Source organism: Brienomyrus brachyistius, chromosome 10 (genome assembly GCF_023856365.1).
Source record: "Brienomyrus brachyistius isolate T26 chromosome 10, BBRACH_0.4, whole genome shotgun sequence".
Classification (NCBI taxonomy): domain Eukaryota; kingdom Metazoa; phylum Chordata; class Actinopteri; order Osteoglossiformes; family Mormyridae; genus Brienomyrus; species Brienomyrus brachyistius.
Window position 1 is genome coordinate 1,566,024 of NC_064542.1, and position 14,689 is coordinate 1,580,712.

A 14,689-nucleotide genomic window follows, 5' to 3' on the forward strand; every position below is an offset into this window, starting at 1 on the left:
ACATCTCTAAGACTTTCAATGGGGTTAAGGTCAACACTCTGTGGTGGCCAATTCATGTGTGATAATGATTCCCCATTGAACCACTCTTTGACAATTTGAGCCCGATGAATCTTGGCATTATCATCCCGGAATATCGCCATGCCAACAGGGAAGAAAGAAATCCATTGATGGGATAACCTGGCCATCCAGGAGATTTAGGCACTCAGTACACTTTACTTTATTGCTGCATAATGTTGCTAGCTAGTTGCGTTGATAAAGATCCAATCATTGGCTTTTAAGTACTTGCTGATTTAAATTCAAATGGGGACTTTTTTCTGGCCACGCAGTGTATCATAGGACAAATCGTATTATAACTACCAGGTCACTCATTGACACAGTCGGGTTACTGTGTTACTTTTACAGATCACTGTATTACAGATCCTGTGGTGTGACACAGCTTAAACCATTTTCACAGACCTAGGCCAGGCGGCCACCAAGCCCCTTCCCCTTCCTGGAAATGGGGTTGCATTAGGTCAGTTTATGGGGAACATCATCACATCACCGCATGGAGAATCGCCATTTAAAGAAGTTCATGAAATGTGTGAGAAGCGTCATACTATTTTCTCATTGTTCTATGGTTCAGGTCTCTTCTTCCTGCTTCCTGTTTCCCATATCTGGGCCTGGAGTTTCAAGGTTTTATGTTTAAATTTGGCTCCCGTACAAGAGAGGGTGTGAAATACGGTAACTTGTGAGGTAGTCATAACCGCTACAAGTGAATTGTTATGAACATTCCCATGCATTGTCTCCAATATAAGCTACTTTGTAATAACAGAAATTATTAACATTTTACTTATGATGCCATACTAACTTAGTCAAACAGTTGTCATTGTTTCATTAATAACAAAATTAAAATTCCTTGTTGAACCGATCATAAAATGAAAAGTGACATGTCGGCAGTATCATCTGCGCATTATGTTCTCAGTTTCAACAACTGAAATGTTGTCTTGTTGCATTTGTGGATGCAGCGATGAGCTGCATTCATGGGCACTGGATTTCGTAAGTGTTCCTAAGCCCATGCAGTGATTTCCACTATAGAATCATGCCTGCATTAAATGCAGTGCCACCTGAATCTTTGAATCTGTTAACGATATTCCCAAATTCTTTGCAATATTCCATTGAGGAACATTATTCTTAAATTGTGGCACTATTGTTGCTGCCAATTAACCTACTTAGCAGTGAGATATTCAACCAGGTGTTTTGTTTTAGCAGTACACAGGTTTTCCAGTCTTTTGTTACCCTGATCCAACTGATCCGTGTTGCTAGCATCAAATTCAAAATTAGCATATATTTGTCATAAAACAATAACATTTCTTAGTTCTGATATGTTGTCTTTGCATTCTGTTTTTTGGGGAGTGCAGTATTATTACAATGAAATTAAATGAACAAAGAAATTAAATTGAACATTTAAAATGCTTCATTTTTCCATAGAATAATACAAAAATAATTTTAAAATACTGACATACTATTTTAAATCTATCGCTACAACTTGTGGTATTTAAAAAAGCGTGCAATGGGGCTAACATTTGCCAATCGCACAGGTTTATTATTTTTTACCATTAGCTGAGACTTTTTTTTTTTAATCAAACAGGAGCAGATGTGGACGTGGGATGTGGCCAGTGTTCTAGCAGCACTCGTGGATATCCTGTTTTCACCGCTTTAGCTAGCAGCAAAGGGACAGTAGGCAATTCCGGCTGCAGTGGCGTCTTTATCTCCTCTGTCAGTGTGTGTTTGGGCGATTCCTGTTACTCAGAGCCACGGTATCATGTTACCAGCCGGTGAAAGGGGTGAGGCTGGCACCGTTATACAACAAGCCCGCTTGATTTGTGGAAAGAAAAACTGGGTGCTGACATCGGTACTTCGAAGAGGTGGCTGGCAATTATATGCAGACGATTAGCACTAATATCTGATTAACTGGAAACGCTAAATTGGAAATTATAAAACTGTACTCGGTTCAGTCTTCTTCAACGCAATCCACCAAGAAGAAAATTGCCGTCGTACTGTAAGATTTTTGGCCAATAGTGCATAACTCAAGCTAAACACGCTAAAATCCATCAGATATTAGAAGTTACGAACAAATCGTATCCGCCGTTTTACAAAGAAAGCGCAAGATTTGTCCTTTCCTCTGTTACATGAATATCATCAGAATGAGAAAAATATAGAAAATATATAACAGTATGCTGCCCTCTGCTGGCTCTTACCGTAAGCTGGCTCTGCTTACCGTATTTCACACCCTCTCTTGTACGGGAGCCAAATTTAAACATAAAGTGGATAACACAGTACTAGGTTTTTCAGTAGCGATAAGAACATGGGTGTTTTCCGTGTATCTGTGTGTGTATGGGTTACGTATTGCCAAATGTCCCCATAATGCGATAAAAACCTGTTCTTTTGACACCTTGGGCAACATTTTTTTAGTCCTCACTAGGACAAAGTTAGTTTTATAAAAATCTGTGACTGCATGCAATCAAAAAACTAAAAATGTCAGTCTTGTATTTTGTTTGGTTACATATGGTTAAGGTTTGGGCTGGGTTGGAGGCAAGGTTGGCATTGTTGGAATCAGGGATTTTCCTATAGAAACTAATGGACAGTCCCAACATAGATATGAGTATCAACGTGTGTGTGTGTGTGTATGTATTTGGACTGAGGGTGAATCAGAGGAATGACGGCAGGCTCTCATTACTCAGCAATGGGTCATCAGCAAGCAAACCAATAAACACAATGTGAAGAAGATTTTACCGAGCTGGACATCAACACCAGACCGCTGAACGCAGAGCCGATCTGGAGCTCGGTTTATGTAAGGAACACAGGCAGGGGATATTCGAGTAAAGTGCAACAGCCTGACCATCTCCATCTCCACTCAAACTATTTGAGTGGTCATGTGGTGTAATGGTGGAAATCACATTTTAATAAATCTATTTCCAATGAGGATACTCTGCTCAACTGACTATCCCATGGAAAAATATTACATATGGCTCCCGAGAGAAGCGGCACATTGGTGAGCGCTGGTGCCTCACATCCCAGGGACCGTGGTTCACAGCTGTGTGTGTCATCACAGTCCAAAAACACAATGAGGTGAACTGGGGTCTCCAAATCGCTTCTCCTATTCATGGTCAATTGGTTACGGACAAAGGATGAAGGGCTCCCGATTCCTGAATTTAAACACGTGACTTTATGAAGAAATAAGTAGCACCACTTCTTTTAAATAAAATATTTATTAAAAATATTAAAATATTTAAACAATTAAAATATTACTGTCACAAAAGTAATATCCAAACAGCTTCAGAACGTAAACTCTTTATTTTATCAGCATATTTTAAAACAATATGTTAAAGCTTATTCTGACAGTACCTGTACAGTGAAAAAAAAGCCAAACATCACCGTTCATTAAAACTGTGCGACAGCAACAAAACCTGCAGCTCCCCCAATAAGACACTTCAATCATTTTGTTACAAAATACATTTTACTTTAAATCATAGAACATTTACAAATGCATTTCATTTTATATGACATCATATAAGATAAATCACTTCTAAATATATATATTTTTACATTATATAAAACAATATCTACAATTTACTTTCAAATTTGTTTTGCAACAGTTATGCAGAAACTGTTGTTCTGTACCACACAATTTAATATAATCATACTTTGCGATAGTATGTGTCGCTAAAATTTCTCCTCCATAATGACAATCCCATAGGACAGAATGGAGGTTGGGGAAAATCAGGTAACCACTGATAGTTCAAAAGCGATGGCCTTTAAGATGACTAAATCCTCAAGGGCTGATCAAGTATTCCCTAAGTGTGGTTCCCATTTAGCACAGAGTTTTCCAATAAAAAGCACCCATCACAAATATTCTATGGGCAGGAATGGTGAATATAGTCAAAACTAATATTTCGGGTCAAATGTGCCTCCATCCACATTTGGATTTGGCTGTATGACATGTCTAATCACATATTCAGAACAGTTTACTGTAAGACCATATAGGGAAAAACTGGATAATAAAGACCCTCGAAAGCAAATTCAAGGGGAGGGAAATACTGTAAAACACACAGAAAGCATCACAAATCATAAACGAATGCAAAATGCATATTAGGAAAATGGGAATTTTGTAAGGAAAACTTACAGTGAGAACTGGTAACTTCTGTAGATACTGACAAGCAATTGGACTTAATAAGTAATTACAAACTATGTTAGTTGCATTATTTTACCATTGGGGAAATTGGTTGAAGTTCCAAGAAGGTTTATTTTACCGTGCAGTACTACGTAGACAGCAGGATACACTGGATGAGTGTATTGAAGATGGATGGATGGATGGATGAACTGCTATGCTCACATTCCATGGTATGTCATGTAATTAACTTACTCTCTGTCCCATTACACACGTACAGAAGGCATTACTACACAAACACTATCAACAATTAAACTTACGGTAGAAGAGAGTGACTTTTGTACGTGACTGAATAAAAGCTTCATGCTTTTCTGTATAAAATATTTAATTGTCATTTTAAATAAACATATTAAAGACTGTTAAATATCCATTCATTTGCATGAATACATTCTGGAAAAACAACAATGAAAAAAATGAAACTTGGTCATACTAATTTCTGTAGTGGGTTTGGGGCAGATAGCAAGCGGATAACCTACCTTTATTCCCGTAAAACAAAGGAGCTTTAAATTTTGAAATCTTTAGAAATCCATGCTTTTTAATTAGATCTGGCACTGCAATTTATTTCCCATCTGTTCAAGGATTAAGCTGAGCAGCACTGATTTGTGGGACACCATGTAATCACCAAGGAACAACTTGCCAAAATGATTTGTGGATGAGATTTTATCAGTGTGTGATAAACATTCTCTCTAGAACATTTACAGGATCACTGTACTATTCACAATATACTTCAATGGCACATCACAAGATAATTCTGGTCATTTTGAACAACTGGCTACTTGGCCTACGCAGTATAACAACAACCTGGAGCCACAGCCAACAGGGTCCCAGAAGGAGAGGAACTCTGACAGAAACAGCAACAAAACCTCAGGAGATTACTACAAATTATCCAAGAGCAATTATCCAAGAGCAGAACCTGCACTGACTGTGAAGGCAAACAGTGACACCCAGAAATACATGCGATTGCACCTTTTTCTACATCAATATTTTAGGTGGCAAACAATTGCGCTATATGAAGTAGATTGGTTGGCTTGCTTGATAACATATTTTTCATAGTTATCTTCTTTTTCAATCTGTAAAGTGTTTGTTTTCTTTATTTTTTAATATTATAATCCCATCTAGGCTATACTGATCTCTCGTCTTAGATATGAAAGTAAGGTTAGCCACTGTTTATGGATAGAGCAGATACATGTGACATCATTTTTACTGTGATACAAAGGAAACTAATAACATTAATAGCAACTAATGAATAACATTCTTAGCAACATGGGGCACGGTAGCTATCACTGTTGTCTTGCACCTCTGGGTTCGGGGTTTCAAATCCCTGTTAACTAGAGTCTATGGGGTTCACCCCAGAACCACGTAGGCTTCCTCCAGCAGTCCAAATGCAGCTAGTTAAACTGGTGTATCTGAATAGCCTGCGGTGCGCATGGGTACGTTCCCCGTTGTGGACTGGAATCCCATCCAGGGTTTACACGGTTGTATGGCCTATGCTGCCAGGGACAGACTCCAGGATAAACAGACAGAAGGTGAATGGATATTCCTGACAATATGTGTATGCGTGTATATATCCCTGATAAGATCACCCCCCCCAGCCCACCCAACCCCCTAAAGTGGTGCAAAAATACGACACACAGAAAATAAGTAAAAAAAAACAAAAAAAATGTAAATAAATAGATGTGCTTTGCAATTTCTAAATGGTAAACACTGGGTACCATTATAAAGGATATGGATGAAATATACATGTATTTATATGGCAGGAGGAACAGGTGGCGAATAGCACATGAGTCACCGGGAAACTGCAGCGATGTCACAAGTCACTCGCCTAAAACGTGCCATGTGGGCGTTTTGGGCAACTGGGGAATGTGACAGATTGCAGTTACCCTGGGATGGTCTAGGGTTACCGTTGAGAATTTCAAAATGCCATTACTTATCAAGACCCTTGTATATGTTATACATCATATCTTATATAACATAATATCATTGCTGTCCGACGCAAACCGTACATGTCCACTTTTTGACGATTGTTATTTTTTGCTATAGATGGAATAAGGCCGAATCTCCTCAGTCTACTGATAGCTTTCAACATTTAATTGACCAAGAGATGTTTTATTTACTCACCTGTTTAACTAGTATTTACTTGTACTTGTGAACATTTCACAATTGCCATTAATACGGATTATTTTACAATTTTAATTTAATACTGGTAGCTACATAGCTAGCTAACTAGCATCATTGTTAATTTTGAAAACAAAGCGAGATTAGTTTGTGTTTTCTCGATACTGGCATTTATTTCACTGATAATCCACTCAAGTCCATTTAAAACATTAACTTTACGCTGACGTCTGTGTAAGGGTTTCTATTTGTGCAGCTAAGGGAGTCTCATTACGTTGTTACAATTTATTTAGATTTATTTCGCAAAGCATTTTCTGAGAAGATTTTGTTTTTCTGTCGGACAGAAATAATATAATATAATATAATATAATATAATATAATATAATATAATGTAAAATTGTATGTGTTTGGTATTATGGTTCTTAACTGGACAACAATATAGAAACAATGAATGGACAGATTCTTGGGATTATTTCAAGTTCCTGTAAATATGAACGGTGTCATAATTATATCTAAACCAGCTGTGCAACATGAGACATGGAAAGTGCTGTGAGCTCTACAGTATCAACGAATGAATTGAGGGGACACAGCATGTTTGAATACAGTACTTTACATATACGCTTTATACCACTCGCTAGTCAGCTAGCAGTGACCTAAAATTACTTAATACATTAACACGGAAAACATAAATATGGGTGTAACCAGCGAGCTGGGATTAAAAATGCATTTTAAAACAGAGAATTTAGATTTCATAAATTACCTGAGAAGAGGATGTTATCAAGGATAACAGAAATGTACGTTTAAGGATCGACTCCAACAAGTTTGAGATTTAATGGACCGGGCCCACCTGCCAACTCCCCCCACAGACCGGGCCCACCTGCCAATTCCCCCCATGGACCGGGCCCACCTGCCAATTCCCAGCATGGACCGAGTCCTGCTGACCGCCCACTGCAAACTCCACTCTGCCAGGTATGGAACCTCAAGGCAGAAGGGAATTGAAGGATGGACATCTGGAGGTTTTTGAGGCCTTAATTTAGCTAACGATTTAACCTAAGGAGCGGTACTTAGTTTACAAATACAGCAATGATGCTGGTAATTTTATGCCCGGAGGAGAAGCCCGAGCACAACCTCCAAGACGACTCCATCTTTCCAGACATTACTGCTGGGTTTTCTAATTTGTAATACTACAAATATATCTCAGTTTGTAAAAGAAATGTTGTCTACATGTACTTATTTAAAAAAAAAAAAAAAAAAAAAAAACATATAAAAACACAAGTCCAGGTGACTTACGAAATCAAAACTCAGTGAGTAATACATTGAGTATAGAAATACATTTTTACACACTTGTACTTTGTTCTGAACTGATTCTCAGGGGTCTAGAGCCAAAATAGTCAGACGCTTCATGCCTTATACTAGAATGATTTTGTTGTAGTGCTCTATATAATGGTCACGTAACACTGTAAACAGAAATTTGATCATCTGTAACTGCGAGTATCAAGATTTCAGCTTAATCAGACAGATGTTAATGATACTTCTGTGACTTTGCGCAAGGGACACCACAGCGACAGCGACGTTCTGTTCCACTGTCTGTCTAAGGAGTATTCTGTCATAAAATCACAGCTTAGCAGCCACTTATGCCAAATACATAATTCAATATGAGCGGCTCCCATTGCCCAGTGGTTGCCTGCACGTTGATTTGCCATTTTAACTTTTTGCAATGGGCGTTCCATAAGTGCTTAGTTACACAATGCTGTGGCATTTCCATACTTGCCATCGGACGGGACTGTAGGGTCATTAGAGGTCACGATCCCATTCCGGAAACGTCTGTAAGCAGTTGAAACGTGTGGAGTAGAAAAAATACAGTTGTTAATTTAAATAAGGCAGTACCTTATCCAAAGTAAGGCCACTCCAGACAGGTTTTACATGGTTCTAACGAGGTGCCCCCAAACTGTCTTAGTGCCAGCAGCTTGTCGTTGGGGTTCCCTGCTGAATTCTGCTGTTTAATGGCCATCCTGCTGTGCCACGTTAGCTGCCAATGGGGCTACATGTTCAGCATGTCTGAGAGGTTGCCGCTATGGGGCTGCGAATGGCAGTGCTGCTGCTGCTGTTCCTGTATGTATCCCATGGTGCCCGTCTGAGCCACGTGGGCTGTGTGGAAGAGGGCCGGCGTCTGCGTACAGCTTAAGAGTCCCGGGGCCTGCACCTGCTGCGGGGAGGAAGCAAAAGCCGTCACGTCTGGGCGGAGCAGAGATTTCTGGCGGAGGCTGGGCGAAGGAGAGCCGGTTACCTGAAAGAACTGATGCTGGTGCTGCTGGAGAGAGGGCTGGGAAGGAGCGGGCTGCTGGGGGTAGACGGGCTGAGCCAGGGGCGACATGAAGCTGTTGTGGGGCAGGACGATGGGCGACGTGAAGACGGGGGAGGGCACGATGACGGCGCTGCAGTTCATCTGCTGCATGGGCAGCGGCGATGGCATGATGTGCTGCTCCATTGTGTATCTGTCGGGGGGAGGGGGGGGGAACGGCATGTGCAGTGGTTAGAATTACAGGCTTATCGTTTTGTATGGGGCAAACCAACTTCTTTTGAAGGAGGGGGGGGGAACTACTGTATTGTAAACATCAACTGTATGGAATAGACTTCCTGTTAGTGTTGTGCAGGTTAAAACCCTGGGTTCCTTTAAATCAGAGCTACATAAGATTTTAACAACTCTGAGCTATTAGTTAAGTTCTCCCAAAACGAGCTTGATGGACTGAAAGGCTTCCTCTCGTTTGTAAATGTCTTATGTTCTTATGATCAAGTAATTTTTTTGCCATTACACTACTAAACATCTAAATACATAAATAAATGTATAAATCCGTTATAGTGTATAATTACAATTCATTCTGGATCACTGACACACGACTGGTACATTTTCCATCAAAGACTTCCTGATTTAATTTTCTACCCCTTTACTGCATGAGGCTGCATCAGCCTGGAGGGCTGATCAGCTCAGAGCCAGGGTCGATACCAAGGTCCGCAAAGGCTATCGTATGCCTCAAGTGCAAAAGGACAGGCTGACTGTGGAAGAGAGGAGAGGGAAAGCAGGAGGAAGGAGCTCGAAGATACTCGTTACCACATCCGCTACAGGACTCAGATTGTCAAGATTCGTGGGACTGCTGCTGTAAACCCATCCAGGCTTTTTAGTTTAAAAGTGTTTTACTCATTATTTTGTTAATAGTTACTAGCCCAAAATGTATAGCAGGTAGAAACTTAAAAATTTTATGCTACCATGGATCAGCGGAGACATACATACTGAGGGCCGGGACACTGATTTCGTTTTGGTGCATTTCAGTGGTTTGCCGCAGTTTTTGCAGCCTTACTTGGTTTGCTGCATCGCTGTGCTGCACTGCGAGACCTGAGACGTCCCGGCACTGTCTGGCATTAGGGGCTGTATTGGCTGGTTGAGTAGCATCCTGCAAAGAGGACCGAGATCTGTCAAATACACGCCTGACAAGGCAACAGACTACAGAACTGGGCCCTACGATGCTGCAGAGGACTCCTGAGGGCCCTCCCCTCAGCGCATAGACATGCTGACCAACCAGGAGATGTCTGTTCCGCATAGACATGCCTGTTTCGCAATGTATCTCCTTTACAGGAAAAATAATGGCCTTCAGCTCGGAAGATGGAGAAGCTTTATTATACTACAACCCATCAATGAAATGATGTTTTATTTGTAATTTGTAAAAATACACTGGAATGCTTCTTTTCACTTATCCCATCATGCACTCCTTCGACACACACACACACACACACACACACACACACACACAGAGTCGTGTAAACATATCTTTTTGGGGACCGCTCATTCATTTCTATGGGAAAAACGCCAATGCTAACTATGACGACCTTAACCCCCACCCTGCCCTAACCATAACCATAAATAACCAAGCAAAATATGAGTTGTTGCATTTTTAGTTTTCATTGCAGTCACCGATTTTTATAAAATACAGTTTTCCTTTATGGGGACCAGGAAACTGATCCCCATGAGGTAAAAAAAAATGAGTATTCATCATTTTTGGGGACATTTGGTCCCCACAAAGTAAGGTATACCTACACCACACACACACACACACACACACACACACACACACACACACACACACACACACACACACACACACACACACACACACACACACACACACACACACACACACACACACACACACACACACACGCACGCACGCAAGCCAAAAGCAGAGGTACCGTTTTTATTTTAGCACATGGTTTAACGTGCAAATCCCAGATACTGTAGCATCAATGTCCACAGACACTTGCGAGATGAACTCCATCAATTCATCCACTGTATGGGGCTTCCTCTCATAAACCTTCTCTTTCACTACACCCCCCAAAACGAGTCCATGGGTGTCAGGTTGGGTGAAAGTGCTGCCTAGTCAATGCTGCCTCGTTGCCCGATCCAACGCTGTGGAAAGGTGTTGTCAACTGTATACCTACTTTTAAAAATAACTTTGTAAAATAAAAACTTGTTAAAATAGCACCTTTACTTAGTAAAATAAAAACTGTATCTAAATCTGCACCACCCCATATATAACAGTTGAGAGTGAGGCTTGGTGTCCGAAGGCAGGGGGGGGGCATTTATACGGATGACCTTCCAATCACAGACGCAGAGGTCTAAACCACTGAAGGACACACCATCCAATCACAGACGCAGAGGCCTAAACCACTGAAGGACACACCATCCAATCACAGACACAGAGGCCTAAACCACTGAAGGACACACCATCCAATCACAGACGCAGTGGCCTAAACCACTGAAGGACACACCATCCAATCACAGACGCAGTGGCCTAAACCACTGAAGGACACACCATCCAATCAGAGTGCAGGAGATTCCTACCGCAGCTGTCCGTTTTGACTGAAGTCCGTGTCTGGGAGTCTTTGGCTGGCGTCGGACGCCAGGGACAGGGGCAGCTGTAAGGGCCGCGTTGCTGCCTGGGGGAACCCCGCTGGGTTGCTGTAGAGGGGTACGGTCACGCTGCCGTGCGTGTGGGCCGGCAGGCAGGGGGCCGGACCCTGAGCGACACACATCGGCCGCTGATGCTGCACCTGTGGGCGAGACACAAGGGACAAGCTTCTGAGCCTCCCCAAGCCAACAATTCCAACAATGTAATGTATGTTTACACCTTCTTTCTTCTCTGAAATAGAATCAGTGACCCCCCCCCGCTAGATAACACACTCGCTCTCTGTTACCAACGTCCTGATCTCGTGGGAGCATGCTGTCCGCTCTGTTTGTTTTGGGTTCTTTAATGCTAGACTGCTACACCTAAGACACTTAGAAAACTACTGCGTCTGTCTCCACTTTCCCCTCTGCTTCATTATTTACTTCTGCTGGCTATTGCTCTCCCACAAAGTTAATAATGAGATCTAACTCATCTCACACTGTGGCCCCTGTCACACCTTCCTTCAGTCCCTAGAGTAATTGCCGGGCCCATGGGCAAAATCATTCCAGCGACAGAGTGATTTGAACACGCGATCCTCAGATCATTAACAGAACCTCCTAATCCATTGAACTACGCACTGTCCTGATTATCTTGTATCTGACATCGTTCTATTGATTTGAAACATTTTTATACTCCAGCCTGATCTCGAGAAACCTGGTTTAGATGCTAATCGGCGGTACTCTTAACAAACCCATTTCTAATCGTATTTAAATGTTTTTGCTCTCTACTTCAGGCCTATGTAGCTTGCAGAATCCTGGATTTTGCTCTCTTCACTGCACTGAGACAGTTCTCCTGGGGGTTGTTAATGACCTTCTTCTTGCTGATAATTCTCAGGTCCTTAACATCCTTCTCCTCCTTGATCCTAGCTCTGTATTCAATTCCCCCATTCATCTCACCCACCTTTCAGCCATGTACCTCTCACTACACTGGCAGACAATCATTTACCTCTGGAGCAGCACCAATCTGCTGTTGTTTTCCCTCACCCTAGGTGTCCCCTAGGGGTGTTTCAGGCCCTCTCTTATTTATAATTTATATGCTCCCCCAAGGTTAAATCATTCACTGTCATGGTCTTAGTTTTCATTGTTATGCTAATGAAATAGCAGACAGAGGTGGGTAATTCAGGCCCAGAGAGCAAGAGTCCAGGCCAGTATAAAGAGTCACAGTCCACAGAGTACGTAACTGGTCGGCTGGAACAAAAATTTGGTCTGGACTTGAACTCCACTCCTGCTCTCAGATTTACATCATAATTTTTTCCAAGTTTTCTAAACTCCTGCATGTTTATATCTTGCTTTGTACTTTTTTCCTTTGCATTCTTGTTTTGACTGTGTAAGGTGTTAGTAAGATGCTATACGCCAATACGAACACAGCTATCTGGCAGGATGCCTACCTGAGTGGAGGGAGAGCTGAGCGAGTGTGCCGATGAATCACGGCAGCTCCGAAGGTAATCCTGACCTACAGGAGGCTGCTTGGCCTGACTGGAAGGCTGACTGCCGACAGCCTCCTGGGACAGCTTGGCCGGCCTGCCCGGACCCTGCGGCAGATGGCCGAAAACCACGGGGCCGGGGTGCTGCTGGAGGATCTGGGGACAGGGAGAGCCAGAGCTCTGTCAGGTCACCTTTTACGAGGCGAAGGAAGCTCAGCCTCTCAGGAGGTCGGTGGGAGGAAAAAGGTCAAGCGAAAGCTGCGAATGTTTAGCCTCGATCCTGGGACCAGCGAGGGATTCAGCAAGCTGATGGAATTGCAGCTCAAGCTGAAAGCTTGGCTCTAATTTGCTGCCTTTTTTTCTAGAAAAACGATCAACCAACTGAAAGAAATTCTAACCGAATCCTAAAGCTGCTCTGACTGATATCCCGAATTATGTTCCACAGAAAAGCAAGTCACCACGAAGTCAATGAAATGTCCACGATCCTGACTGGCCACAGCACCATTCCATCTTTCACGTGTAAGCGATCTGCTTCTCCTAGATTATGAAACCATACATGGACGAGGCAATGAAGATGAGAGCCATGTGGTTGTTATAGTGACTGTCCTACCTCAAGGTTGGAGCTGCTGACTCGCTGGAGCTGCTCTTTGATGTCATGCAGCTCCTGTTGCTGTGTCTTGATGTCGGCCTGCAAGATGCGCGTGCGCTCCTCCAGCTGCTCCTTCAGCTGATGCATGACGCCCAGCTGCGGCGGCTGGAACTGGTACATGGTCTGTAACCAGAGACGCATGGGAAGTCCTGATAAGACCACATGCCGCTGACTAGCCACTTCTACGTGATACTTTGGGCACGTCCAGACTATTATTATTATCACGGATCAGGAAACCTGGGCACTGTTCTCCATCTTCTGTTCTACATTTCATCTTGTACTGCGCAATAAACTGGACGAAGTGAAACATGCTTTTAAAATACATACCATTTGTGTATCAGTTTAATACTAGACGTGTGGCTTAATTAATTTTCAAAAAGGATCTTTTTAAAATTAATTTTTCTAGCCAAAATGAAAACAAAATGATATAAATAATAATATATGTACATCCTGACAGGATACCAACTTTGTCATTGCCATTAAAAATGACAGTAAATAAGTTTTGTCTAATGATGGAAACCAGTGGAAAGCACAAGATGAACACCTTCAAGAACCGCATTTCTCTAGAGAATACGTACATGTATTTCATAGAGCCTAATATGGTACTATCTGTGATAGAAATTCATTTATGTTACATTTCCTTTGTGCCTGCTACATTTATTTAATCTCATTTGCACAGTACAGATTAAGCATTTTGGTTGTAATCCTCTGTAGCTAATTAGCAGGTGCTCTCTGGATGAAAAGCAATATTTTCCTTGACTAGAAAAATACATTTAAAAAAATCTCTAACTGAAATCTAGGACTGAAACAACAATTTTTATTCATATTTCCCAAATTATTGAATACAATTTAGCCACTACCACCTAATTATATTCATTTATGTCCAAATGTAAGACTCTCATACTCAACCTACTTGTTCCAAAATAACTTCAAAATAACAGCACTTACCCCAAGATACCCTGCGCCATATACTCAAATATGTATTTGCTTTCATTTTCAAAACTTGTTTTATCCCTGAGGCACACTGAAACAATTTCCGAACACCTACGGCTAATTTGGTTATACAGTATGAGCTTAATGGATCTGATTAATGAAAATAACCAACCATGACAGGCGGCTGGTTGCCGGTAGCAGAATGAGAGACGCTCGGCTGGGGAAAGACATTGGAAGAGTTTTGGCTCTGAACTAAAGTCTATAAGAAAGAGACGGGAGACAGAAACACGCAAAAGGTCAACCGGGAATATCCCCGACCGATAACTGGCCACAAATATCGTCTACTGCAAGCGGGGAAATGACTGGCA

The 14,689-nt window shown here is 41.8% G+C and overlaps 1 protein-coding gene across 6 annotated transcripts in view; it reads right to left on the reverse strand.

Annotated features, from left to right (window-relative positions):
* Window positions 1–5,828: 5,828 nt before the first annotated feature.
* The window catches only part of LOC125750952 (neuronal PAS domain-containing protein 2-like), a 58,668-nt gene continuing 49,807 nt past the window's right edge, over window positions 5,829–14,689 (reverse strand). For 5 of the 6 annotated variants that reach the window (XM_049029332.1, XM_049029333.1, XM_049029331.1 and 2 more), the window contains 7 exons: window positions 14,494–14,580; window positions 13,350–13,511; window positions 12,704–12,895; window positions 11,214–11,422; window positions 9,676–9,768; window positions 8,607–8,814; window positions 5,829–8,525 (listed from right to left, as the gene is read on the reverse strand). In XM_049029332.1, coding sequence (XP_048885289.1) covers window positions 8,361–8,525; window positions 8,607–8,814; window positions 9,676–9,768; window positions 11,214–11,422; window positions 12,704–12,895; window positions 13,350–13,511; window positions 14,494–14,580 — 1,116 coding nt within the window. In that variant the 3' untranslated portion in view covers window positions 5,829–8,360. The remainder of the gene's footprint in view (window positions 8,526–8,606; window positions 8,815–9,675; window positions 9,769–11,213; window positions 11,423–12,703; window positions 12,896–13,349; window positions 13,512–14,493; window positions 14,581–14,689) is intronic. The other variant, XM_049029335.1, reaches the window with a different exon arrangement.